Source organism: Trachypithecus francoisi, unplaced genomic scaffold (assembly GCF_009764315.1).
Source record: "Trachypithecus francoisi isolate TF-2019V2 unplaced genomic scaffold, Tfra_2.0 Lachesis_group0, whole genome shotgun sequence".
NCBI lineage: Eukaryota > Metazoa > Chordata > Mammalia > Primates > Cercopithecidae > Trachypithecus > Trachypithecus francoisi.
The window spans coordinates 159,787,272-159,810,906 of record NW_022681453.1 but is presented as its reverse complement, the minus strand read 5'-3'; the positions used below and the strand labels follow the sequence as shown (position 1 = coordinate 159,810,906).

Sequence of the window (23,635 nt, the reverse complement as noted above, 5' to 3'; positions counted from 1 at the left end):
TGCAAGAAATGTTACCTATGAAAGGGGAAAAATGCCAACCACATCCTCATTCCAACTGTGCCCTTAATGCAGCTTCACAAAATTCCTAGATTCTATTTTGGGTCCTTGAAGAGACTGGACTATGACTTGGGTGGCCCCCCAAAATCCTCACCCTTTCCCTTCCCTCAGTGCAAAGTCTCACCTGTGCAAAGACATCACTTTTAATTATTTTTTTTAATTAAAATACTGTTATACCCGGTGGAATGCGGCAGCAATCCTGGTACAGGGTGGCATAACAAAACAGCCATGTTTACATTTTAAATATTTACGATAACTTAAACATACAGACACACATCATGGTCTTTGGCAGAAAACGTTCACAGCACAAAAAATACTTTAAAAGAAATACCAAATATTAATCCAAAATATATTAAGTCGTTTTTTTTTCTTTCACGATATTTTTTGCCTTTTTTTCTCTTTTTTCTTTTTTCTTTGTAAACAATGCACATGAACCAAATGTATTTTTCAGCTTTAAATGGGGGTAGGGGAATTTTAAAAAAATATGCAATTGTCCAGCAAATGCAAATGTTTAAAAAGGAAACTTGAGGAACCATGGAAATAAAACAACACATACTAAACCTAAAAACGATAAAGGAAGAACACAAAGAATCAAGGAGAACTAAAAACAGTAAAGACAAAACTGCTAAAACCCACCAATAGCTCCTGGGGCTGAAGTGAGGGATTCTCTAGGACCAGAAGTCGGAGTCACTGCTGCTAGCAGGCTGCCATGTGGGTGTTGCACCCCAATTCCAAAGCATCTGGTCCTGCTTCAGGGCACTGGGCATGGGTAGCTTGAGGAGCCAGCCTCCTGGGCACTGTTTTGTGATGGGGGCTCCATTCAGATGACTATTTGATTCTGGTAGCTCATTAACTAGTTTTCAACCGCTTTGCTCCTCTCCCAAACCCTCCAGGTGGGAACAAAGACACTTACGCGAACAAGACAACATCTCCAGTTTCTCAGAGAGAACTGGTACTGGGGAGGGCCACTGAAGCCCACCTGGGGGCATGGCAGATGTCTGTTCAAGGTGGCTCATTTCATCTGGCTCAGGGTTTATGACCAAACTGACAGGATGTCCCAGGGACAGGAGCTGTGGAGCCACTTCAAGAGGCTGGTGGTGGGGGTCCCGTGGGCATTTATAGGGCTCAAGATGGAGGAAAAGGCAGCCGAGATCCTGGGAATCAAGCAGCTTTAACATCCACGGGCCAGGAACTTGAGGAGGAGGCATAACTGGGAGGCCAGTCAGAAGTTTCAGGAACTGTGACAGTAGGAAGAGGGGAGCACAGCCCATGGAGACACATCAGAACCTGCAGGCCTCAGTCTTCTGTTCCACAAGAAAGGGAATTATATACAAACTGCACACTGTCTCCCAGTCCACTTAATGGTCCCTAACCCACAGCAAGTGAGAAGGTGAGGCTGTGGCTTCTCCAAGACTAACACCCTTAATAGTCCCCAAAAGATTCAAGTCTTAGTATCCCAGGAAGGCAGTGAGGAACTGAAGAGCAGATGAGGTTGGCTGGAACCAAACTTAGCCAGAGAACAATATGGCTGACTTAATTAGTGAACCAGTCCACCTGGTGTCCACGGGCAGCCGTCCTTGGAAATTAGTCCCCCAACCAACACAGCCCCTCCCTCCCTGCCTGACTGACAACTGGCAGGGCAGAGGGAGCTCAGCTCCTTTCTGAGCTGTCAGTTGTTACCCCAGTAGCAGGCCTTGGGCAACAAGTCAAGGCTGACTCCTCATTCTCCATAAGGCCAGGAGGAATGTGGGCTAAGAAGCAGAGTCTTCTGCGGGCGCTGGTGCTCTCACAGCTCTCCTCTCCCCTGGGGTCCTCCTCCTGAGCTCCTGGGACCAGATGGTCAATAGGAGTGAGCGTCTGGCTGGGGAAAGGGACAGAGTAGCGGCTGACAGGCTGCTGAAATGGCTGAGAGTGGCACAGGGCAGAGGAGGGGAGAGAATGGCTCAGAGTCCTGAAGCACCACCTCCTTCAGATCAGTATCTCCACCATGTCTGACAAGTCCTGGACTCTGGATGTAGCTACAGAGTCTGGAGAGAGACAAGAACACGGGCACATGCCAATGAGTGTTACTAGATTGCTTTTAAAATCCTGGCACATTTTAAATACAACGATCTTTCTTCACCAACTTTTCCCACCTCTGCTGCCCAGGTTCCCAGAACTTGGCCAACCAAGCACATTGCTCTGCACCCTCTCAGTGCTCAGCCCAGCCCACCAACCTCTGATGTGTAAGATGCATTTGTTTCTAACTTTGAACTGGTTGGAGGGCTTAGACAGAGCAATGGAGAGCCCTGAGGGAGGGAGGCTGCAGCATTCTTTTCATGCCTGTGGTTTTCTGAGATCATGAGGCACAGGCAAATATGCAAAGGCCAATGTGAAAGGGGATTGGAAAAAGAAATGGCATCTTCTCAGATTTCTCTTTCCCGGACTCTCAACAGGCTTCCAGAGTGCCATCGGCATGACTTGCAAGCTCCATTCTCTTGGATAATCAAATTGGAAATTAACTATGTAGGGAAGACCATGAAAGAGGAGCTAAAGTGCCTCCCATCTGGTTGCTTTCTTTCTGAATTCTGGATCTGCCTCTAATCAGGGTTTCCAATTCCCCTGTTCATGCAACCAGCCACCCCTCATGTTCACAGTGAGGTGGGCCAGGCATGCTGCTCACCTCTGGCTATGCAGGGCTCCCCATGGAGTGCAGGCAATGACCCGGAGGGGGCTGGGAAGATAAGGCTTTGGTGTTCCAGTTCACACCCCAGTGCTCCCCTGGCCCTGCCTAGCACAGAAGTGGGGTCAGGAGGACTTACCCAGAGAGGCTGCTCTCTGGCTACTGCTGCACCCCAGAAGGCTGTCAGGCTCCGGTGGCAGGCAGGTGGAGGTGCTGTCTGGGGGGCCGTCAGTCTGGGTGCTCCCATCTCTGCTTCCGTGTTTGGCATGGGCAGCAGGGGGAGATGTGACCACTGGCTCCTCTGTGGGTGCCCTGTCTGCTGGGAAGGTAGGTGGATGGTTATTGCCATGCCTGTAAGATGTGGCCCTGGTGAAGGACACTGTAAGTTAACTGTCCGTGCCGGGGAGTCAAGGTGGAGTGAGCTGCTCTTGATCTGCAAGAACTTTAAGACTAAAAATGCTCCTATTTTAAAATCGGAATAACTACCAGATTGGATTGGTTTCCAAATGTTTTCGGGTGTTGGGACCCTTCTTTGTAGATTAAATCTTCTAGAGTTTCCGTGGCATCTGCTTAGAAGGAAGAGTGGAGAGGGCTTGCACAGAAGGTGCATCTGCACAGGAAGCTCTATTTTTCTCAGTTCAGTGGCTGGGGCTGAAGCATGATAGAATTTATGGCGATGGGGACTAAGTACCCCTCTTCACACCGGCAGGAGAGCCATGGGCTGTAGAGTCACTAGATGCAGAGAATAAGCCAGCTCCCCTGGGAGACAATCAGGAAGCCCTGGCTCCTATGAGCCTCAGTTCTGGGAGGAAAGGTCTGGCAATCTGTGTTCAGGCCCAGGAGAAACTACCTCTCAATCTATCCCAACAGCAGCCTCCTCTTACCTGTAGTCAGCCGAGCAGGGGCGTCTGCTGCTTGTCGCTCATTAGAAGAGAGCCCTTGCCAGCCCTGGGTTCCTGCTGCTGCAGCCACGAAGACAGATGGCACTGACTTAGCAGGCCGTAGGGAGCCCTGGGTGGCCTTGCCGGGGTCTCTCCTGGAGCGCTGCTGAAGGACCTTGATCACTGCATCCTTCTCCAGGATCTGGGCATGGAGCACCTTTAACCTGAGGGGTGAGAGGCCATGCCCACACTGTCAGACCCATAGATCCAGCAGCCTCCACCCTTCCCGCCTCACAGGAGTTAGAGGAAAAGCACCCCCACTCCCCTAACCCTGCCAGGCTGGATCCTTCTGTGCTTGTATCAGGGACCTAGAGGGGGCTTGAAAATGGTACCACAGCTCTGGCATTTGATGCTCTTAGAGCCCAGGCTCTGAAAATCACCAGTGCATAAGGCCCTGGGCCCTTCCCACACCAGGAAAGGCAGGCCATCAAGGGTGGGTTCCAGAGTCATCAGATGACAGCGGCGGCACAGCCCTCACCCTGGAGGGCAGCACCCTGAGAGGGGAGGCAGGGCCCAAGCCCTAAACGGCACCCAACACCTCCACAGTAAGAGTCTCCTGGGTAGACCAAGGACTCGGTATTTCTAGGCAAATGCAAGTTTACAGTGCCTGGTGTGCCAAGCATGCAGGTTCAGCTCAGAAGCAGGAGGGACTGCTGAGCTGTGTGGGGAAAGCGGCTTGTTTATCAGGGATCAAGGGCAGGGCAGTGACTGGACATTGCCACCCGACTCCCAAACCTCAGGTGCCTGGCCTGCAATGCCGAACCTGCTTTCCATCTCCTGGTGCCTGTGGCCACCAGTGAGCAGACCCTCATTGAAGCTGCTGCTGGGCGAGGGCTGCGGGGAGTGTCGGATGAGAGTGGTGTCACGTTGGGCAGCAGCCGTGGCAGCCGCATCCATGGCAAACTGCCTCATGGCACGTTCCTCCAAATACTTCTGTTCCCACTTGGTCATGTCGGCCTCCAGCGCCAGGATCTGCTCCTCCTTCTCTCGCAGTTGTTCTGACAGCCGCAGGGCGCTGAGCTCTGGGGACCCACCACTGCCACTGCCACCACCTGGGGCGCTTGCCTGTCTCTGCAGAGCAAGGAGTGGAGACCGTGGTCAAGGGTGGAGGTTGGGGTGCGGCAGCCACTGGTCTTCACCTCCACACAAGGACTGTCACTCGTACATATGCGTGTTCAGCCATACACAGCATACATTTCCCCATCCTCCCTCTACCGAAATGGGGGTACAGCACAGGTCCCCATACCCCTGCCCTGAATCCTATGGCCAAGGGCATAGAGACCAAACAAATAATCCCCCAAACTGGCAAAGGGGGTGCTATCAATAGTTATACTGGGAAAATTGGTGTAAATTAGAACAGAACTGGGCAAACTGGGGGTTCAGTCATGCTAACTGTTGCAAGGGTAGGTTTGGGAGTAGAGAAATAACTATTTGGTTTGTAAACACCAAGAGTTGTTTACACAGAAGTCCAAAGTGAGGTTAAGCACTATGGATCAGGGCAACCATCTTTCCTCCCAATCTCGGGGAGGCATATAAAAGCTGGCTGGTGGCTGGGCGCAGTGGCTCATGCCTGTAATCCCAGCACTTTGGGAGGCCAAGGCTGGTGGATGATATGAGGTCAGGGGTTCGAGACCAGCCTGGTCAATATGGTGAAACCCCATCTCTACTAAAAATACAAAAATTAGCTGGGCGTGGTGGCACGTGCCTGTAGTCCCAGCTACTCAGGAGGTTGAGGCAGGAGAATCGCTTGAACCTGGGAGGCGGAGGTTGCAGTGAGCGGAGATTGCGCCACTGCACTCCAGCCTGGGCAACAGAGTGAGATTCCATCTCAAAAAAAATAAAAATAAAAATAAAAGCTCGAGGGCCTTCTGTATCCAGGTTCCTAACTTACTTTCTCTAGAGGTCAAGGACAATATACCCTGCTGCTGCTGAGGACAGGAGTCCCCTGAGGCTGGATGTGGGCCAGGTGGCAGGGCCTCTGCTAAGACGACGAGTGGAAGGGCGCACGCAGCAAAGGTGGAGCAGAGAGCAATCATCCTTGCTGCCCTGCAAGGGGCCTGCAGCCTAGATCTAAGTAGGGGCTCCTGGGGCCTCGGCCCCAGCCTCCAAACCTACAGTCCCCAAGGAGGAAGGGAAGCTGACATCCTCAGATGCTGCCCTAGCCTGGACACCTGCACAGGTTTTCTCAGCTCACCTGCTGTGCACGCAGGGCCTTGAGTTCCTGCTCCAGACGAGTCCTCAGACGCAGCTCCAGCTGCTCCCGCTTCTCACAGGCTGCCTGCAGCTGCCCAAGTGCCTGCTGCAGCCGCTCCACTTTCTCCACATAGGCCTGCTTCTTACGCAGCTCCTCTTCGGCTCGAGCCGCCCGGCCCTGCGCGTTGCCCAGAGCCTGCTCCAGCAGCTCGGCACGCCGCCGCTGGTCCTCGATGGCACCGCGCAGCAGTGCCATCTCTCGCTCCAGCTTCTCTTGCTCCTGCTGCTGCTCGTAGCCTGTAGGGAGAGAGAGGTTTGATCAGTGACAGTGACCACACTGGCTGGCCCCATTGTCTCCTGGGCTCTGTGCTGACCACTGGATGAGCACAGTTGCTTCTCATTCTCTCAACAGTAACACGAATAAGGTACCACTATTAAGCCTGTTTCATGGAAGAAGAAACCGAGGCTCAGGTTTAAGTCAGGAGTAAACAACTGGGCTACCCTGACTTTCTACTGGGACATACTGCCATGGGACAGCCTCAAACACCATCCACTTGTGCCAGGGGCTACCATGTCTAAAACACATCCACAGTATTCCTTGAACCTTGTGACGGCTAGAGACTGCTGAGGTAGGAACTGTGATGCCTATGTACAGATGAGAAAACAGTGGCTCAGGTGGGCTGTGACATGGTCCTCCTTCAAGTGGGAGAATGAAGGAAGAGGAAACAGAACCACCATCTGCTGTCCACACACCAGGCACTTACACATCTTATTCCACGAATCCTCCAGCCCCTCCAGGTAGGATTTGGGATCCCCGACTTACAGGGGAGGAACATAGGAGGTGAATGGTGCTGCCAAATGGAAACCCCAGCTGGCCATACTACAAAGGCCCAGGCTGCCTCTGGCTACATGGTGAGGCGTTTGTACTTACAGGCCACCCAGAGCTCTGGGGCTCCTTCTGCAGACCCAGGCCGAGAGGTCCATTGAGGGCTACATTTCCCTCCATGGTCTGAAAAGACCACTGAGATGTGAGCAACCAGGCTCAGGAAGAAATGCAAAGTCTGCAGCACAATGAAAATGACTATGGCCCAAAGATAGTGTGTAAGGGTCCAGCTATCCTGACTTTTGTATCATTTTGTTAATTACCCAAAGAAACTCTGCTCAGAGGCCCTCTCAGCATGGCCAGGAAAGGCCCAAACCAGACCACAGAGCCCTCCATCTCATGCTCTAGCCTTAAATCCACCTCCCAGGCACCTGCCCCTTGAGAGTCCCAGGCTGCCCCCTGAGGAGTGGATCAGCTGCCTTCCTTGCTGGAGAGCAGGAGGCAGGCAGGGCTGTGGGCCCCTGCTAATGAACCTAAAGGCACTGTCTCTAGAACAGCATTCTGATTCAGTGGAATTTTCTGCCAGAGTGGAACTGTTCTATACTGCACCCTCCAATGCAGTGGCTACTAGACACACGTGCTACTGAGGACTGGAAATGTGGCCAGTAAGATGGAAGAACTGAATTTTAAATTTTATTTATTCTCATTAACTTCAATTCTTGGGCCACATGTAGCTAAGTACCTATCATATAGGACAGTACAAGTTCTGCAACAGAAGAGTGAAGGCTTCAGACCTTGGCATGTGGAAGGGAGGATTCATTTACTCAGGACCCCGGGGCAGGGCAAGGAGGACACAGAGGCAACTCAGGTTAGCTCTTGGCTCATTTTGGATTTTTGAAGGCTGAGCCCAGGACGGTATCATTCTGTGGCATGGAGGAAAATAAGGGGAAGTCCAATAATATTGAAACGTATGTGTTCATACTTCGCTGGCTTGACATCCATTGAGTGGGGTGGAGGAGCAGCCAGGTTTGGACTCAGGCAGGGAGGACGCTCCCCTACTCCACCTGTGCATTCACAATTTGCCCAGGGCCTGCATCTCATTTCAGCCTTAGCATGACTCTGTGGGGAAGGACTCTGTCTCATCTTATAGCTGGAGAATCTGAGGCGCAGGGAGAGGAGAAACATTCTCAAGGGGGTGGAGCTAACAGGCCGGCTTCAGGCCTCAAGGCCAGATCCACAGGGGGAACGGCTGCCCTAGAGGGGCCAGAAAGGCAGTGCTGGGGGACTGCGTGGCTTGCCTAGGAGGAAAAGCAGATGACATTGATGATAATGGCCACACTTTCCTAGTGTTGACTGACCCCAGATAAAAGGGAGGTCAATCAGACGCATCTTTTCTGCCTTTGCAATAGCTACTACGGAGCAAGGAAGAGCTGCTTGGGTTTCCTCAACCCTAGGGGAGGAGGGGCCAGCGGACCCAGCCTTCTGTTTCCAGAGGCTTCCTGCAGCTTTGTCCAACCTCTAAGGCCCTGGTGGGGGCTGGGAGGCTTTGGGCTCTGGCCATCCCCTCCCAACAAGACCCTGATAAAGCCCTGGGCCTGCGGGATCTCGGGAAGGTGAGCCCCCCAGTAAGAAATAAGTGGCCCGGGTGCCGATGGGAAGAGGACGCCCGGAGGCCAGCGGAGGCGGGCGGGAAGGCAGGCGAGGCGCCGAGGGGACCGGGATGCGCCTTGGGCAGCGAGCAAGGCCCCACCTCCACGTTCCAGGCTCCCTTTGTGCTCACCCTCCCTCCTCCTAAAGCCGGGCGAAGGGCACCAGGCAGCGCGCACGGGAGGGAGCGGCGGGGGGCGGGCCGGGAGCGGAACAGCTCGCGGCTCTGGAATGCCAGGCATCCAGGTCACCCGCGGCTGCGAGATTAATGGCTCCAGCGAGGAGCCAAGAACAGCCCGGCGCTCACTCGCTCCCCGGGGAGCGGAAACGCCTCCCAGCCGGCCCCCCTCTTCTCACCCCCTAGCAAGCTCCCAGAAACCCGCCCCATGGCTTCCTTTCTCTGGCAGAGCCAGGCCCTAAAAGTCCGCCTTCCTCCACAGGCACCCTCATCTGCTTTGCCCTTGCAGCTTCTCCTCCCCAGACTCCTCAGGGAAACCCCAGGGCTGCCCCATCCCCTTTCTCCCTCATTCCCTTTGACTCCTTCCCAGAGACCTTAAGTCGCTGCCACCTCACCCCACCCAGCCAGTAGAGACCAGCCTACCTCCTGCCCCACCCTGTCAATTCCTTCAGGGCTATGTTCCCCCATTCCCTGCCCTAGTCTTTGAACCCTCTTTGAAGGAAGATAGGGGTGCTGCCAGCCAGAGCTAAGTCCTCAAGCTGCTCCTCCATTTCTGCACCCCACACTACTGTTTGTGCCAATTCATAGTAGAGTTCCTGTGAAGCCCCAAAGCCACGTTTACCCAGCTACCAACCACTCCCATTCCACTTCTCTGCAAACACCCTGAACGGCAGTAAAGCTCCTAGTAGGAGCTCAATAAATAACTGTTGTTAGTCTCTTCTGATTGCTAGAGCCTCCTGCTGCTGAGCTCAGGGTTCCCTTTGCCACCCACCCCATGTACCTCTTGAACCGCCCAATAACTCCTTCACCTCTGGCTGGCTCTCCACCCCTGCCATCCCCACGGAGCGTCTCTCTCAGGCCACTGGGGCTCCTAATCACCAGTTTCTAGGACCACCCCCCTTGTTCTTTTGAATCTGTGGAAACCTGCTCCTTTCTTAAGCTCACCACTTCTCTCCTGACCTCCCTGCCATGGTACCTTCCTGGGCCTGCTCCCATTCTCTCCTGAACATCTGCCAGATGCTCAAAACACATCTGCTAATTAATGAATGGACTAGTCAATGAACTTGCCCATTCTTCAAAGATGCTTAGACCGCCTCCTTTAGAATGCATCTGTTGGTTAAGGTCTAGGATCCCATTTTTGGCTGTCTCAAGTGCCTCCACTTGGCTTGCTATGGCCCAGTTCCATCGTGCCCTCTGCCTCTCACATTCCCGTTGCACACTCCTGACCTTTCTGCTGCCTGGAACTCCCTGGGAAGCTCTCAGATGACCTTTCCTTCTCCTTCACCTCACCTGTGTTCAGCGTTACCTTGCCTCCCGCACTGCCCAGTGCACTGCACTGATGGTCAGCACCGAAGCTCAGCAAATCACTGCTACCTGGCTTTCCCTCTAGTGTCAAATGATCTTCTTAATAGATACACAACTAGATCCTATTCTTCTTTGGAAGCCACTTCTCCCCACTATCTCCAGATCCAGTCTAGTGCTGGGCACACAGTAGGCAGTAAACCTGCTCCTAAAGTACTGCTTTGCAAGGGGGAAGGCCAATCTTCCTGGTCCAGAGGGTGTGCAGCAGTCCCATTGCCTGCACACAGGCCAGGATTCTTGGTGAGGCCCCTACTCACTCTGAGCAAGCAGCTTGGCCACCATGTCCTGACTGCCGGCCTGGGCCTCCTGTGTCTTGCTTGCCAGGCGGCGGTTTGCAGATTCCAATCTCTCTGTTTCAAGGGAAGGAAAGATGTTTTAGTGTCAGGTGAAGCTGCCAGCTTGGGATTTTTCCTGACATCCTATCAAGACAGGGCTGCATCCTCCACATTAGGGATGGGCCATAAGGAAACCCCGGCTCAGCTCAGGGCCTGATGGGAGGCAGCCTCCTCTGTCAGAAGCCATCATCTGGGCCACACAATGGGAGCTCCCTGAGGGGATCCGAGACGCAGTACATAGAGACAAGTGTCTCTCTATCAGGGCAGCTCCCGAGGAGTCTCAGCCTGGCTCTCTGAGTTCATCTGCACTTTTAGCAGGTAACAGATTCCCAATTTTTCTCTAGAACAGAGGAAGTAAGCCCTTTGCAGAGGCTCTCCAACCTCCACCTGTGTGACTGGCTCTCACCTCTAAGATCCCGGTTGAAGTCTTGCAGCCTCCTCATTTCACTGTCCATCTTGTTCCTCATGGTCTTCTCCAGGGCCTCACGCTTGGAGGAGGCTCTGGTCAGGCTCTCATGGGCCTCAGAGAGCCGCTGGATTTCGCTTTCCAGCTGCAAGAGGCAGACAGCAGAGCTGAAGGAAGGTGAGAGCTCCTAGGGAGTGATTCCAGGCTGACCCACTACTCTCCATCAGAAAAGGTGACAGATGAGAGGACACCAAGCAGGAGCAAAACCTCCAGGTTTTGGTGGGATGACTATGGTGGGATGATCAGAAGCTTGTAGCCTCCAAAAGTAGACTGGACTGCTGGGACCAGCAAGCAACGGTCCATCAGCTGCCCCAAGGACCAGATGCTGAGTGAACCTAGGGCCAAGTACTTTGGAAGTAGCTGCCTGCAGGGTGACTAAACACAGCTTCCCTGTGCCCAATGTCCAGAAAGAAACATTCTACGTTTGGCTGACTTCCAGCAAGAAACTGAGTACGGTTGGCCAGAAGTGGGCACCAAAAGACTCCAGCCATGTTGGGGTGGTTTGACCTAACTTGGACACCACAGGACAGTCAAGGGAGGCCTGAGGCCATCTGCTAAAACTGAGCCTCAGCAGAAAACTGGTAACCCTTCACTAAAGAAGCAGGCACCAGGTCTAAGCCTGAGCCACCTCTGCCTGGTCCCCCAGGCATCACCGTCCACCCAGAGGGCCAGCTGGGCCCCGGCTGCTCCTCCCACTTGGCTGCTGGCAGGTTCCGCACGTGCTCTTAGCTGGCCTGTGATTCCAACAAGTCTTTCCAAGAGGAGAAGTTTTCTTTTTCGCCAGGGCTGGCCTGGAACAGACTTGCTGTTGTGTGGGGGACACAAAGGGCTCTCTGTGGGAGGTGTCCATGAGAGGGGGTGTGTGCAGGGCAAGGGTGCGAGTGTGCAAGGAGCTGGTGAATGGGCTCTTTCTAATCACCACTGGCCAGCAACTGCTCATGCTCCAGGCCTGCTCTGCCAGCCTCTCGGCTGTTCCCCAGCTGTCTGGAGTCAGCTCAGGAGGGTGCATGAGGGGTGAGGGAGGTGGAGAACAGAGGGATGGGGGAAATCAAGCCAAACAGTCTTCAGGCTCCTCTGCCTCTCCTTGGACTACCCACTCCCCAGTAGCCCCTCGGGGTCTCTTTCTGGTCTGCCCTTCTGAAGCCCCGGCAGGGCCTACCTTCTCAATACGGCCGGCCTTCTCTGCAGAGCTCTCCAGCTCCCTCTGCAGCCGCTCATTGTCCCTCTGCAGCCTGGCATTCTCCCTCAGCACAGCCTCCATCTGGGCCAGGTGGGCACTGCCCGAGGTGGCTGAGGAGGCCTGGGCACTCACTGGCCCCTCCACAGCAGGTGGGTTGAGGGAGCTCAGGGGGCCATGGCCAAGAGCAGCTGGATGTGGGGGAGGGGGGTGCTCCTGGGGTTGCTGCAGGTACTGGTACTGTTGCTGCTGTTGGAGGAACACAGGCGGCACCTGGGCCTGCAGGATCCTGGGGAACAGAAGAGATGGTGCTCAGAGACAGCACAGACCCTTATGGCTCCCACCCAGAGCAGCCCGGAGTCGCCCCATTCCTAGGCATACAGGGAAGATGGTTATTATTCATAACTAATATATTATTAAAATTGCTGCAGATAATTATTCAACCCTCCAGTGGTAGGCAGGGACCAGTGGGGAAGGCCTTTTCCAAATGTTTCTGCCTGAGGCTCTCAAGAGTCAGACAGCAGAGCTGGAGGGGATTCATGTCAGGATGCTTGTTTCATACCCGCCTCACAGTGGCTGGGGCCTTGGGGATCAGCCTGAGCACTCCTGGGCCTCCTAAGCAACTAATGCTTAAATATGTCATCCTGAAAAATGCACCCTGACACTTCTAGTCAATGGAAGGTTCTTTTTGGGGCTGGAGGCCATGTCAATCATGACTGAGCATATAACCTTCCAAGCCCCAGGACAACTTGGTGGCTGGGCCCCAGCAGCAACCTTATGTCTATTACACGAGTGGCCAGTTTCAAGACTGCCAAAGCGGCACTCATTTTCTCCTTTCTATTTCAAGTCCTGCTACCCCCTAGCCCCCACCCACCCAGAATCATTTTTAGAAGACTCCAGTTAAGGTTAGAACAGTGAGACAGATGCCAGGGTAAGAGTCTAAGCTCTAGAGTCTGACAAATAGGGGTTTAAATCCCTGCTCCAGCTGTTTAACCTTGGGCAAGTGCCTCAGCCCCACAGACTGGGCACTGCTCTGTTGCGTCATGAGGGTCTCCAGCCTTGCCAGGGTTTGTGAGGATGATGCTATGTAAGGCCTGGCAGAGTGCGGGGCCGGTGCTGGGTGGGTGGCAGGCGCTCCTGTAGTGGTGGCCCATCCTCCATCTCTTCTAGTAGGAACCTTGGTTTACCCTCAGTTCAGAGAATAACGGTGGCCCAAACTCTGGGTTTCCTTGGGAGTGAGGGCTGCCTCTAGACTACTGCAGTCGCTGAGTTCTGGGGACAATGTTGTATTGGCCTCTGGCACTGGTGTAACATCACCCCCAGGGCTCCGTATTGAGGGAAGGAGCAAAGGCCAAGAGGCATGGGGAGTCCAAGAGCCTTTCTGGGACCTTGTGGTTCCCAGTGTCACAACTGCCTCAGTTTCACAAAGATTCTTCCAAGTCCCAGAAGCCCCGCAAAACCCAAATTCCCCTTCTGGGTGCGTCATGTCAGCACTCATGCACACCCAGCCTGCTCCTGCCTTCTGCCTCCATACAGCCTATGCCCCCCTGCTCTTCTCAGAACCCTAGGCTAGGAGTCTAGCCCCAAGTTCCTAACAAATAATCTTCATCGGATCATCCGAAAGGGGATATTGGGCAGATGTATTTCTCCTACTACCTAAGGTGGGGCTTCCAGTAAGAGCTGGGAAGAGGGTCCCCACTGGAGTGCTCAAACTCTCCATTCCACTGCTAAAATGGCCATTCTCAAGGTTGCTTCAAGAACTTGCTCCCCCCTGCACTGGGCCAGGCAGACACAACTGGCATTCTTTGGGGATGACTTAGCTCTGAGAAAGAATAGCAACTCCTTTCCCTTCACACTTGCTTTCCTTTCTCCTCGTCCTCTCCCTCCCCGGCTTTTTGTTCTCCTGCAAACAGTCTACTTCCTTGCCACGATTACTATCTTTTCCTGACAGAGTTCAATAAGGCTGGTCCAAAAGAAGAAACCACCACTCAGCTTCCGAAACTCTTCCTGACCGAGCCCTGAGAAGGGTGATAAGGTGCGAGTCTGGACGGGGTGGAGGCTGGAGAGAAACCAAGAGGCTCCATCCTCTGGTTCCGCCATACCAACCCCATCATGTCACACATTTCTCGAGAGCAAGGAAAGGCCGGACGGTGGGAAAGTGGGTGACTAAAGGAAAACTCAGCAGGCATGAAGAGAACCAGACTTTGATCTTGGGCCACCAGAGGAAGAGTCTGAAATCCTTGGGGTCCCTTGGTGGGGTTTCCTGGACTCCCACAGCGGGAGATGCAGCAGTGATGGCTCTGTCTGCTTCTCTGAAAAGATGCTGGACCAGATGAGAAGCCTGAGGTGGGGCCTTGTTTTTGGAACACTCATTTCTCCAAACTCTCTAGACTTCTTGCCTCCCCCAAGTCTTCCTGCTTCCATTTTGGCCCCTCACAAACCATGCTCTGCATGGTAGCCAGAAAGAGCACTTAGAAAAGGAAAACCAAATCACATCCCCCGAGGGCCTCCCAGCATACTCAGACTCAAACTCTAAGTCCCTGCCCTGACCCAGCAGCCTCTTCTGAGCCTCCCCAAACAGAGGCCCACCTGGACCCAGAATCCTGTCCCACTGCAGGCTGCAGATGCAGGGAGCATACGGCAGGAAATGGAGAGGAGAGACAGGGAAGCTCCTGCCCTGGTGTAAGATGCAGAGACATCTCTAATGAGGCCACCGGGCCTTTCCAGCCTCTATTTAGGAATGCCTCCCAATAATCATAGAAGGCAAGTTGCTCACATTTTCTTAAAAAACCTCCAGAGAAGGAGGTCCCACCTTCTTCCTACTTAACTTGGAAACAGTTTGGCAATGATTCCCAACCTTGCCTTTAGGAAGTTATTTCTGAAATCTAACCTTTAACCGCCTGTTGCGATTTGTGTCCTCTGGGGACGGTAGTTACTGGAATGCTAAAGCTCAGCAGACAATAGTGCCTATCTCTGAACTAAGGCAAGGGACGCCACTAACTTCTTAGGCCACCTCAGTTACGTCTCTCTTCTCTGCCAGGCAATAGCTGTCCCTTCTCAGGAAGGTTGGAGGTGGGGTGGGGATCTGGCCAGCTCTGACACAAGCTGTGATCTTGAGGCTCTCCTCCCTGAGAGCCTGTGCTGGAGGAAACCCAGGAATTGGAAAGCCCAAGGTGGGGAGAATTACCTGACTTCAGCGTGCTGGAAGTGCGGGCTGCCGCGGGCACGGTACCGAGGGTCAGTGACAGCAGTGGTGGTCTCATGAGCTAGTACAACGTGAGGGTACTGAGGTGGGGGTCCTCGGGACTCTGGGCCCTCAGCAGGGGGGCCCCTCAGTGGGGGGCCCTGCTGGCTGCGGGCCAGCTGTGGGAAGCTGTGGGAGGAGCTCATGTGGCTGGGGGCCCGGGCGCCGTTCCTCTCCAGGGACAACTGCAGGAGCCGTTCGCTCAGCGAGCGCACGTGCCCGTGCCTCAGCTCCCGCAGGGCCTCATCCTGCCTCTGACTGCCTCCGGGGGCCCCACGGGGATCTCGGTCTCCTGCATGTGGCCGGGGCCCCACCTGCTGGGCCGCATAGTACTGCGAGTGGGCTTTGGCCTCCTCATAGGTGGGCAGCTCCTCTCCCTTGCTGGGCTGTGGGCACAGCCGGTAGAGGGTGTTCTCTGCCAGGTGGTTCTCACCGCCCTGGTGCTCCTGGCCCTGGGGCTCCTGCCTGGTGGCTTGCTGCAGCACCTGACTGTCCTCTGGTGCCAGGATCTCCAGGGAGGCCTGGGGGCTCCCTGTGCCCCCAGTTCCAGCCCCACCCCTCAGGGCCTGCTGCTGGATGGCTAGCAGCGTGCGTGTCTCAGTCAGGTTGCCATAGCGCAGCTGCTCCTGGATGAGGCGGTGCAGGACTGTCCCCGAGGAGTCTTCCAGTGTCCTCATGCTTCTTTGGCTTGCACACAGCTGCCTGGACAATGGCCGGTGGCACCTGGCCCCAGAGCACCTGGCGGGGAGGGGGACAGAGAGACAGAGAGAGAGAAAAGCAATCAGTGGGAGTCCATGGGAAAGGATAAGGTTTTCCAGGATTTCCATTATTACTCTGGTGGAAAGCATAAAAGTGAAGAGCAGGGGTGGGGCGGGTCACATAAGCTGGGATTCAAGTACCAGTGCTGCTATCTACTGATTAAGACAAGTTATCTAACCTCTGAGCCTCAGTTTCTCCACCAGAAAAATGCAAAGAATTCTGCTTGACTCATGGAGATGAGAATAAAAACAGGCAGTGGCCTGTGAGCTCCTGGTACAGTGAAAATCCTGGTAAACAATGACTATGATAACATTCATGGTGACTTACTATTCCTGGAGAGAGACAACAGGAAACCAGAAGATAACCCACCAGGAACCACCGCCCGTACAGCCAGCTACACATCAAACAGCCTGATGGGCAATTCCAAGGCAGGCCTAGTTCAGATCTAACCACTTAGCTATTCAGTCTAGGGGTGGATGGGGCCCCAGTTTATTGGCAGGTGATAAAGAATGCATGCAGTCCAATAGAAGCCCTAGGCAAAAGGCCCCCAGGACCCTCTACACTGAGGCATGCCAGAGCCCAGCCTCGGCACAGTCAACCTACCACCCTCTAGCCCGCTGAACCCCTGCCCACTTTTTTTACTCTCCCTGAATCAGAGAGCTCCTGGAGGATGGGCCTGGGCTCTGCTTCATCAAGGGCTGCTGACAGAATGAATCTGGGGCTCCCTGTCATGGGATGACCTTGGCAGTCACTCCGCAAGGTTAACAGGAAGGAGGAGGAATTGCACCTGAATTGGTGAATAAGGGATGAATAAAAATGCTCCAAGAGGACAATGGTATTGTGAGATGAGGCAAAAGGGTGCCACCCATTAAGGTTAGTGGGTCAGTCTTTGTGCTGACAGTAACTGCAAGAGAGCTCCAGGAAAAAGAAAGGATGGCATGATGTATTTGATTTTATATTATCCTCCTCAACACACACACACACACACACACACACACACACACACTTACTACTTCGAAAAGCCCCCACTGGTCCTCTAAGCACATAGGGGACAGGCACTCAGCATCTTTCTTGACATCAGTGTCAAGGAAGCCCATCTTGACTTGGGCCAACTGGAGAAGTAAGGGGAGGTTGTTGGTTGAGAGACCTGGGGCAGAGGAGAGGGGACTGTGAGCCTAAAGTGCTCGGAGATAATATCAGAGAAAGGATTTCCCTTCTAAGTCTGGGCTCCCAGTGGCTCATGGACTGGAAAGCTGCCTGCCTCTCTCACCCAGCTTCCTTTCCACCGCCTCCTCCAACACAAATCTCCAAACTGGGTTCCAGGGAAAACTAAACAGAATCCACACTGCCACAGGTCCTGTGTACATGGGCAGCGATTGGGGGGTGGGTGGGAGGAACGTGGCCCCTCCTCTGCCACTAAACTAGCCCTAGTGTCCTGCTTCAGTTTGGGCTATGGCATGTTAGCAGAGCAGTCATTCCCAATCCTTCCCTTCTCCCCACCCCAGGACTACAGCTGCCCGGGGGTGGGGAGTGGGGGAATGAGTCTGGAGGGCACCCAGTCATGCACCCCCCCGCCCCCACACACAACGAGGGGTAGATGTGCAAGACTCCGGAGCTACCCGAGGCAAAGCAAGCAAATGGGATTCAATTCGCATGGGATTCAGTTCGCCCTGGAGTTTTATCTGCGGGCATTTCCTAAGATAATCACTCTCTGGTCCGACTCCCACAGAGGCAGGGGAGCGGCAGGAAGGAACGCGGAGCCTTCCCGACAGATTCCAGGCGCTCCATAGTGTGCCCGGACTGGGAGCAAGGAACACCTCCAAGGCCTCTCATCGCGAATTTGTCCCGGCCAAGCCCCTCAGATTCACGTCCTTTCAGACACCAAAAGGCCTGAGCCTTTACTAAAACCTTCTTCCGCGCCCCCGGCCGCGCCCCTCTGCTGCGCTCGCCCGCTGCGCTCTCTGAAGGCCGCCTTTCTAAGCCAGCGCGCGTCTCCAGCCTTGGCCTGGGATGCCGCTCGCCTAAGGAACCAAAGTGACAGTCTCCAAGCTAGGAGACTCTCGCACCCCAGCCAGGGCTCCCGCCCCACCACGAGCCCCGGCAGACCTGGAGCACCGATGGTCACTGGTACGCCTGGGGCGAGCCGGTGAGGGTAGCCCGAGGCCCGGAGAGGTCTTTAAGCATCGCGGGTCCGCCTCCCTCCCTCTCGAGCCCTCTTTGTTTTCCAAATACTCTAACGCTGACGTCACCGGGCTGGACAGCAGGCTGCATTCTTTCTAAGTGAGAGCCAATTCGTGGCTCCAGAGAGGATTTTCCAAGGAAGACAAAGAGGAATTCTTGGACTAGTTGGGGGCAAAGGCACCTGTAACCCCCACCTAACCAAATCAGCCCGCAGGACCCTGCAACTTGAGCTCCAAGCGGCGCCTCCATCCCTGTCCCCCGCCACCCCCACCCCAGCCTACCCGCAACCCGAAACACCGTCGCTGTTCTCTCCGGAGTCGGCCCTCTCCCCTCTCTCCTCTCCCCCAGCCCCAAGGGACCCGCGCGCTTCTAGAGCCCCGCAAAGCCCAGGGCGCTGGGCTCCCGGGATGGAACGGCCCTTGCCCAGCACTGCGGCTGCCTCGAAAGGGCGCACTGCGCCCCGAGGACGCTCGATCCTCGGGGCTCCGACTCCCGGAAAAGGCCGGGTTGCGCCGAGACTACAGCTTTGGCTGGGGCACGTTTCTGTGGCCTCGCGCGCTCTCCCTAGCGCGGAGCAGCCTTCCTTACCGCTGCGGCCCGAGGGTGCCCGGCGCAGTCAGACACCACAACCTCCGGGTCGGCCCGGCTCAGCTCGGCGGCGGAGATGTGTTCTCGGCCGTGGCGCCGACGTTCTGGCTGTTCGCGCCCCAGCGCGCAGCCCCTGGGTCGGCCTGCGCCGGAGGCGGCTGCTATGCCAGGAATGTGAGAGTTTCAGGTTCCCCCTCGGGATCAAAGCGAACCACAAATAACCTCTCAGCGCGCCGCCCTCCTCCGCCCTCCGCCTCCTCCCGCTCCCTCCTCCCGGCCCCCGCCTTCCTCCGGGAGGCGGCGCTGCTGGCTGAGCGCCGGGCCGGCCCCCGAGCTCCGTTCCTCCTCGCCCAGCCCCCTCCACGCCGCGCTGTGTCCGCCCCTGCCCCCCTGTTTTGCCTTGGTAGCTGCTGAAGACAATTTAATCCAACTCGGCTCATTATCGCCTCCACTCCCAGTCGCCGACCCGCTCTCACCCTTCATCCCTAAACCTATGGACGGGACGACAGCAAGGGCTGTACCACGCGTGTCCCGAGGTTGCTGCGAGAGGGGGCTCCGGCTGTGTGTGTGTGTGTGTGTGTGTGTACCGGGAGAGGGGGGGAAAGGAGGAGGGACTGCAAAGACATCCATATCCTCTGGGCTGGGACAGTGCCCCGGGCGAAGTGAATGCTTCCAGCCACCCAGCCTCTTTCCCCTAACCCCCGCTGCTTTCACCCCCAGCGGCAACCTTTGAATTGCACTTTTGTTTACAAACACCTTTGCCAGCTCTTTTACGACCTGTCTCCACAGGAAGTGTGAATCTGGGTTGGAAAATCCGGTCAATTTGACCCACCTACCCAACTGAATCACCCGTCGTCAGGCGCTCTGTCCAATTCTTCCCCAAGGTGATAATAGGCGCCCCTTTACGCAGAGCGCAAGGTGTGCCACCGCTGGCTTTTCGCCCGGTCATCCGATTCAGCCCTGCCAAGCACCCTCCAACGGAGTTCTGTTATCATTCCTGTGTTATAAATGAGGGCACCAGGGCTCAGAGAGCTTAAGCAGCGTGTCCAGAGTCACACACAGCGAGAACCAGGTAATCAGCCACGGGGCTGCTTGGTTTCTTATTCTCAGAACCCCTCCCTGGCTATCAGAATCCAGGCTCCCTAGATGGACAGGGCAGACGCTGGGAGCCCTCCTCTATTCACCTGCCCCGTCCTTGTTTTAGTCTCTTTTTTACCTCCCCCTACACCCCTGCCAGCCAGGGGGTTTCCCTTGTACCCACTTTGGTGGCTGCTGCGTGAAATCCTCTCCTCTGCCCCCAGGACACTTCCTCTGCTGGGTGGAAACCCCTTCTTCAGAAAGCCTGCTCTGACACACTCTCCCCGTTCCCCACCACACAAGACCTCTCTACAAGTCAGTTGGGGTGAGGTGGGGGCAGTCGGGCCCCTGTCCACCGGGAGAGTCAGGGCTGATTTCTACCCCTGGCTAGGTCCTCCCCTCAACATGGAGTTTGCAAGTCCCAAATTCACTGGAGGAAACCAAGGACAAGGAAACTCTGCAAGCTTAATTGCCAGGGACATTGTTAATTTTTAATAAAACTCACAAAAAGTGTGTGTGTGTGCGTGTTTGTGTTTTACTTGGAAGCTAAATACTGTGTTTCAAATAGTGATTGAATCTGAGATGATTGAGCAAATGGATCATTTGTGCCAAGCTAAGGGATATTTGGCTTTCCAAGGATCCCCTTACAAAGAGAAGCTGTGATCAGTATACCACTGTAGGTAGGAATTTTCGAAGTGAAAGGAAAGAGGTCTCTGAGTGGCCTTACCTTATGGACAGTATAACTGGTGGAGGCAGGGGAGTGGTTGTGGACATGTGCACTCTGGGACTGTAAAATTGGGGGAAAGACGGCATGGTACAGTCCTGTCTTTCAGGCATTTGGGAGGATGCCTGACAAAATGTTTGACAAATAGTCTTGAGATGATTGCAGAAAGGCATCAGTTCAAGGCAGCTAGAGTGAAGGAGGTGCACCTTGGAGCCGACAAGCCTGCTGCGGAGCCACACAGGCACCCATGATTGCTAATTTCTGTCCCCAAAGGGATAGAAGCGGGAGAGGGATCCCAAAACCTAAATGAGAAATGTACATGTACTTTTATTTTTCCTTTCCCTTTCTCTCTGCAGAAAGAACGGAGGGCACGATCTCTCAGGCACGGGCTGCTGGGAGGCTCCGTGGAAACTGCCTAAGCTGGTGGCCATCCCAGCTCTGCAGGGTGGTTGGTTGAGAAGGTGACCACTGTTGAGATGTGCCAGAGGCAGGTATGCACAGGGGACACTGGGCGGGCCAGCCTGCTTGCCTACGAATCTTCGCTTACAGCAGAGGGGAGAGAGGCTCTCTTAGTGAGCCAGTGCTTTCTTCTTCCACTTTTGTCTCAGTCTACTTTGTCCCTTTCTCCTTTACCTCCTCTCTTCCTCCTGCAGGTTATGATTCTTCCCAGGTGACAATGTGGCTGACTGGGTCAGGAATCCTACCCAGGAAAGATGCGGAGGTGACCTAATTCTCAGAGTAAGCCAGGCTGGAGGCCTTTGCTCTGGGAAGTGTAGCTCCTTGGGGTGTGGCTATATCATAGGTGTGTACAGGGCTTAGCAAGGGATTCAGGCATCCACACCATCGCCTCTCCTTAGCCCGGGTCTGGGTCTGTGCCTGGTTTATGGCCTCAGTCCGGCCCTGCAGCTGCATCCCACTGCACCCAACGAGACTATGAAAGTGAGCTCTTGTTGGGACCCTAGTGGCCTCCTCTCATACAGCTGGGAAGGAAATGTTCCCCTTACTTCCCAAATGGTTGCTTAGTGGAGGAGAGCTCCAGGGTGCAGGTGGCAAGATCAAAGGATGACTGTTAGTTGTGAAATTCACTTTTCCAGCTTCCTCTGGACACTCCCTCTGACAGCTTATGGGAACAAGAAGCCTACTGGAGCACAAAGCCTCACTGGAGCATGAAGCAAATTCATAGGAAGAATCTGAACATTAGGATGGAAGTTCTAGTGCTCCAGTTCCAAGAGCAGAAGACCCAAGTGGAGGGCTTTCTTCTCTTTGTCCTCCTGCAAACCCCTGTCCCCCCTTCACTCCCTTCTCCACCCCTCCCTTCATCACTCCCTCTAGGTTTTCTCCCCCAAGTCTTCTCCTTCCACTGCTGCCCCCTCTGTCTTTCACTCTCATACTTCAGGTCTGGAATCTCCATTAAGCACAAAGGGCCTCACGGAGTCTGTGTCTTTAGGGGTTAAATCCTCCAGAGTTGGAGCATTTGTGAATTTAGGCCCCACAATGGTTTGGGTAAGAGAATGTTGTCCTAAAAAATGAAGAAGCGGCCAGGCACGGTGGCTCACGCCTGTAACCACAGCACTTTGGGAGGCCAAGGCGGATGGCTCACCTGAGGTCAGGAGTTCGAAACCAGCCTGGCTGACATGGCAAAACCCTGTTTCTACTAAAAATACAAAAATTAGCCAGGCATGGCGGTGGATGCCTGTAATCCCAGCTCGGGAGGCTGAGGCAGGAGAATAGCTTGAACCCAGGAGGCAGAGGTTACAGTGAGTTCAGATAGCGCCATTGCATTCCTGCCTGGGTGACAGGCAAGACTCCGTTTCAAAAAAAAAAAAAGGAAGAAGAAGCCCTGCCTTTCCAAACTGCATGCATTCCTTGAGCCCCTGGCTTTCCTCTGTGGCCCTTTGCTTCTTTCTGGTGCCCCTGCCGGCCCAAGGCTAAGAGGATTCCTGTGAATGGTGAGGTTACACAATGGGCAGGGAGCTCTGAACCATGCTCCCATTTCCTCCCCTTTTTCTAGGGTGTGTAACTGCCCAGAGCCTTCACAATTTCCAGTCCTGCATGGAAGACTTGTCTGGATATTGGCAAATACTTGGATGAAATGCAGGATCACACACTTGAGTTTATTTTTGTGTGGGTAGCCATCAGACTGGGAAGGAATGGGGTGAGGATCTAAGAATGGGCACATTCTGGTGGGTGAATAAAGAAAGACCATTTTGAAATATCAGTGTAACCCCAGGCACCTGCCTTTTCTGCAAAGCTACCTCATACTGAGTGAATACTGATATTGTGGATGTGCCATTGCTGCCTGGAAAGATCCTCTGCTCTTGGCAAGAGGCAGCAGGGAATGTGAAGAGGCCCCTGAGTTTGCAGGAAAGGGCCTAGGGCAGGGTTTGTGCCTGCTGCTGCAGGGCCGGTGTGATGGAAGAGTGCCCCCTAGTGAGTCACATCTCCAGTTGCTGGGGTCAGCTCAGCCCAGGGCTCCCTAGGTGGGTCTTGGGTCTGAGGTTGGGGGTGAGAGTAGGGGGAGAGGAAGGGATGTTTGGGACAGGATTTCATCCCGGGACAGGTGTCTCTCAGACCTCTCCAAGAATGGACTCATGGCTCCAGTTGTGTTTCGGCACTTTCCTCCCATTTCAGCCTCTGCTGGGCTTTCACGTGGTCTTTAAAGAGATACCGTCTTTAATGTAAACAGCCTCATATCATTGACGTGGGAAAACACCTTGCATTCACTCACCCGTTCACCCTTCCATATATCTATTCCATCATGTATTTTATACCTTCAATCAACAAATATTTCCTGCGCACCTGCTCTGAGCCAGCCCCTATGAGTCAAAGGGGGCTTTCATTCTTGCAGGGCTGGGAATGCCCATGGGGTGCAGGGGAAAAAGAAACAAGTACACTACAAAGTGGAGAGTTACACCTTGAAGGAAGGGAGCATGGGCACAGGGAGGTAGTCATGATGGGCTTCCTGGAGGAGGTATTTCTCAAGCTGAGTGCTGAAGGCCAAATTGAACAGTGAGGTGTTTTCCCCAGGCTGGCATCTGGAGAACATGCACTAGAAGCACAGACCCCCTGGTTCACTAAAACAGTGGCAGGAACTGTTGAACCATTCTTGGATGACTATTGATCTCCAGTCATCCATATGTCCCTCCCTAGGAGTAATCCTGGAGGGAAGGAGGACTACAAAGGCACATGGAAACTTGAGTGGAGGGTGCTGGATATGTTTA

General features: G+C 54.4%; 1 protein-coding gene and 1 long non-coding RNA gene across 7 annotated transcripts; one reads left to right on the top strand and one right to left on the bottom strand.

The window, feature by feature from the left end:
- Positions 1-194: 194 nt before the first annotated feature.
- AMOTL2 (angiomotin like 2) lies at positions 195-19,562 on the bottom strand. 6 transcript variants are annotated; one of them, XM_033212634.1, is made up of 10 exons: positions 19,450-19,562; positions 15,029-15,823; positions 11,824-12,130; positions 10,605-10,749; positions 10,121-10,213; positions 5,855-6,150; positions 4,424-4,731; positions 3,604-3,824; positions 2,859-3,035; positions 195-2,084 (listed from the first exon to the last, which is right to left on the bottom strand). In XM_033212634.1, exons 1-10 carry the CDS (start codon positions 19,560-19,562, stop codon positions 2,026-2,028), a joined length of 2,514 nt encoding a protein of 837 aa, XP_033068525.1. In that variant the 3' UTR covers positions 195-2,025. The 6 variants fall into 6 exon arrangements, with proteins under 6 accessions (XP_033068525.1, XP_033068520.1, XP_033068523.1 ...); XM_033212629.1 differs by lacking the exon at positions 19,450-19,562 and adding an exon at positions 18,614-18,866 and having other exon boundaries at positions 2,859-3,038; XM_033212632.1 differs by lacking the exon at positions 19,450-19,562 and adding an exon at positions 18,614-18,866.
- LOC117084163 lies at positions 18,805-22,035 on the top strand. The gene is made up of 5 exons (XR_004437330.1): positions 18,805-19,149; positions 19,403-19,685; positions 20,771-20,905; positions 21,068-21,152; positions 21,509-22,035. It is a non-coding gene; the product is annotated as an uncharacterized LOC117084163 (long non-coding RNA).
- Positions 22,036-23,635: the final 1,600 nt, after the last annotated feature.

Excerpts from the sequence above, each read along its gene's own strand:
- AMOTL2 (XM_033212634.1), bottom strand. The coding sequence starts at position 19,562 with ATGACCGGGCGAAAAGCCAGCGGTGGCACACCTTGCGCTCTGCGTAAA. Across the intron at positions 12,131-15,028 it reads TTCCAGCACGCTGAAGTCAG|GATCCTGCAGGCCCAGGTGC; the intron begins GTAATTCTCCCC and ends TCTGTTCCCCAG. Across the intron at positions 2,085-2,858 it reads CCAGAGAGCAGCCTCTCTGG|ACTCTGTAGCTACATCCAGA; the intron begins GTAAGTCCTCCT and ends GTCTCTCTCCAG.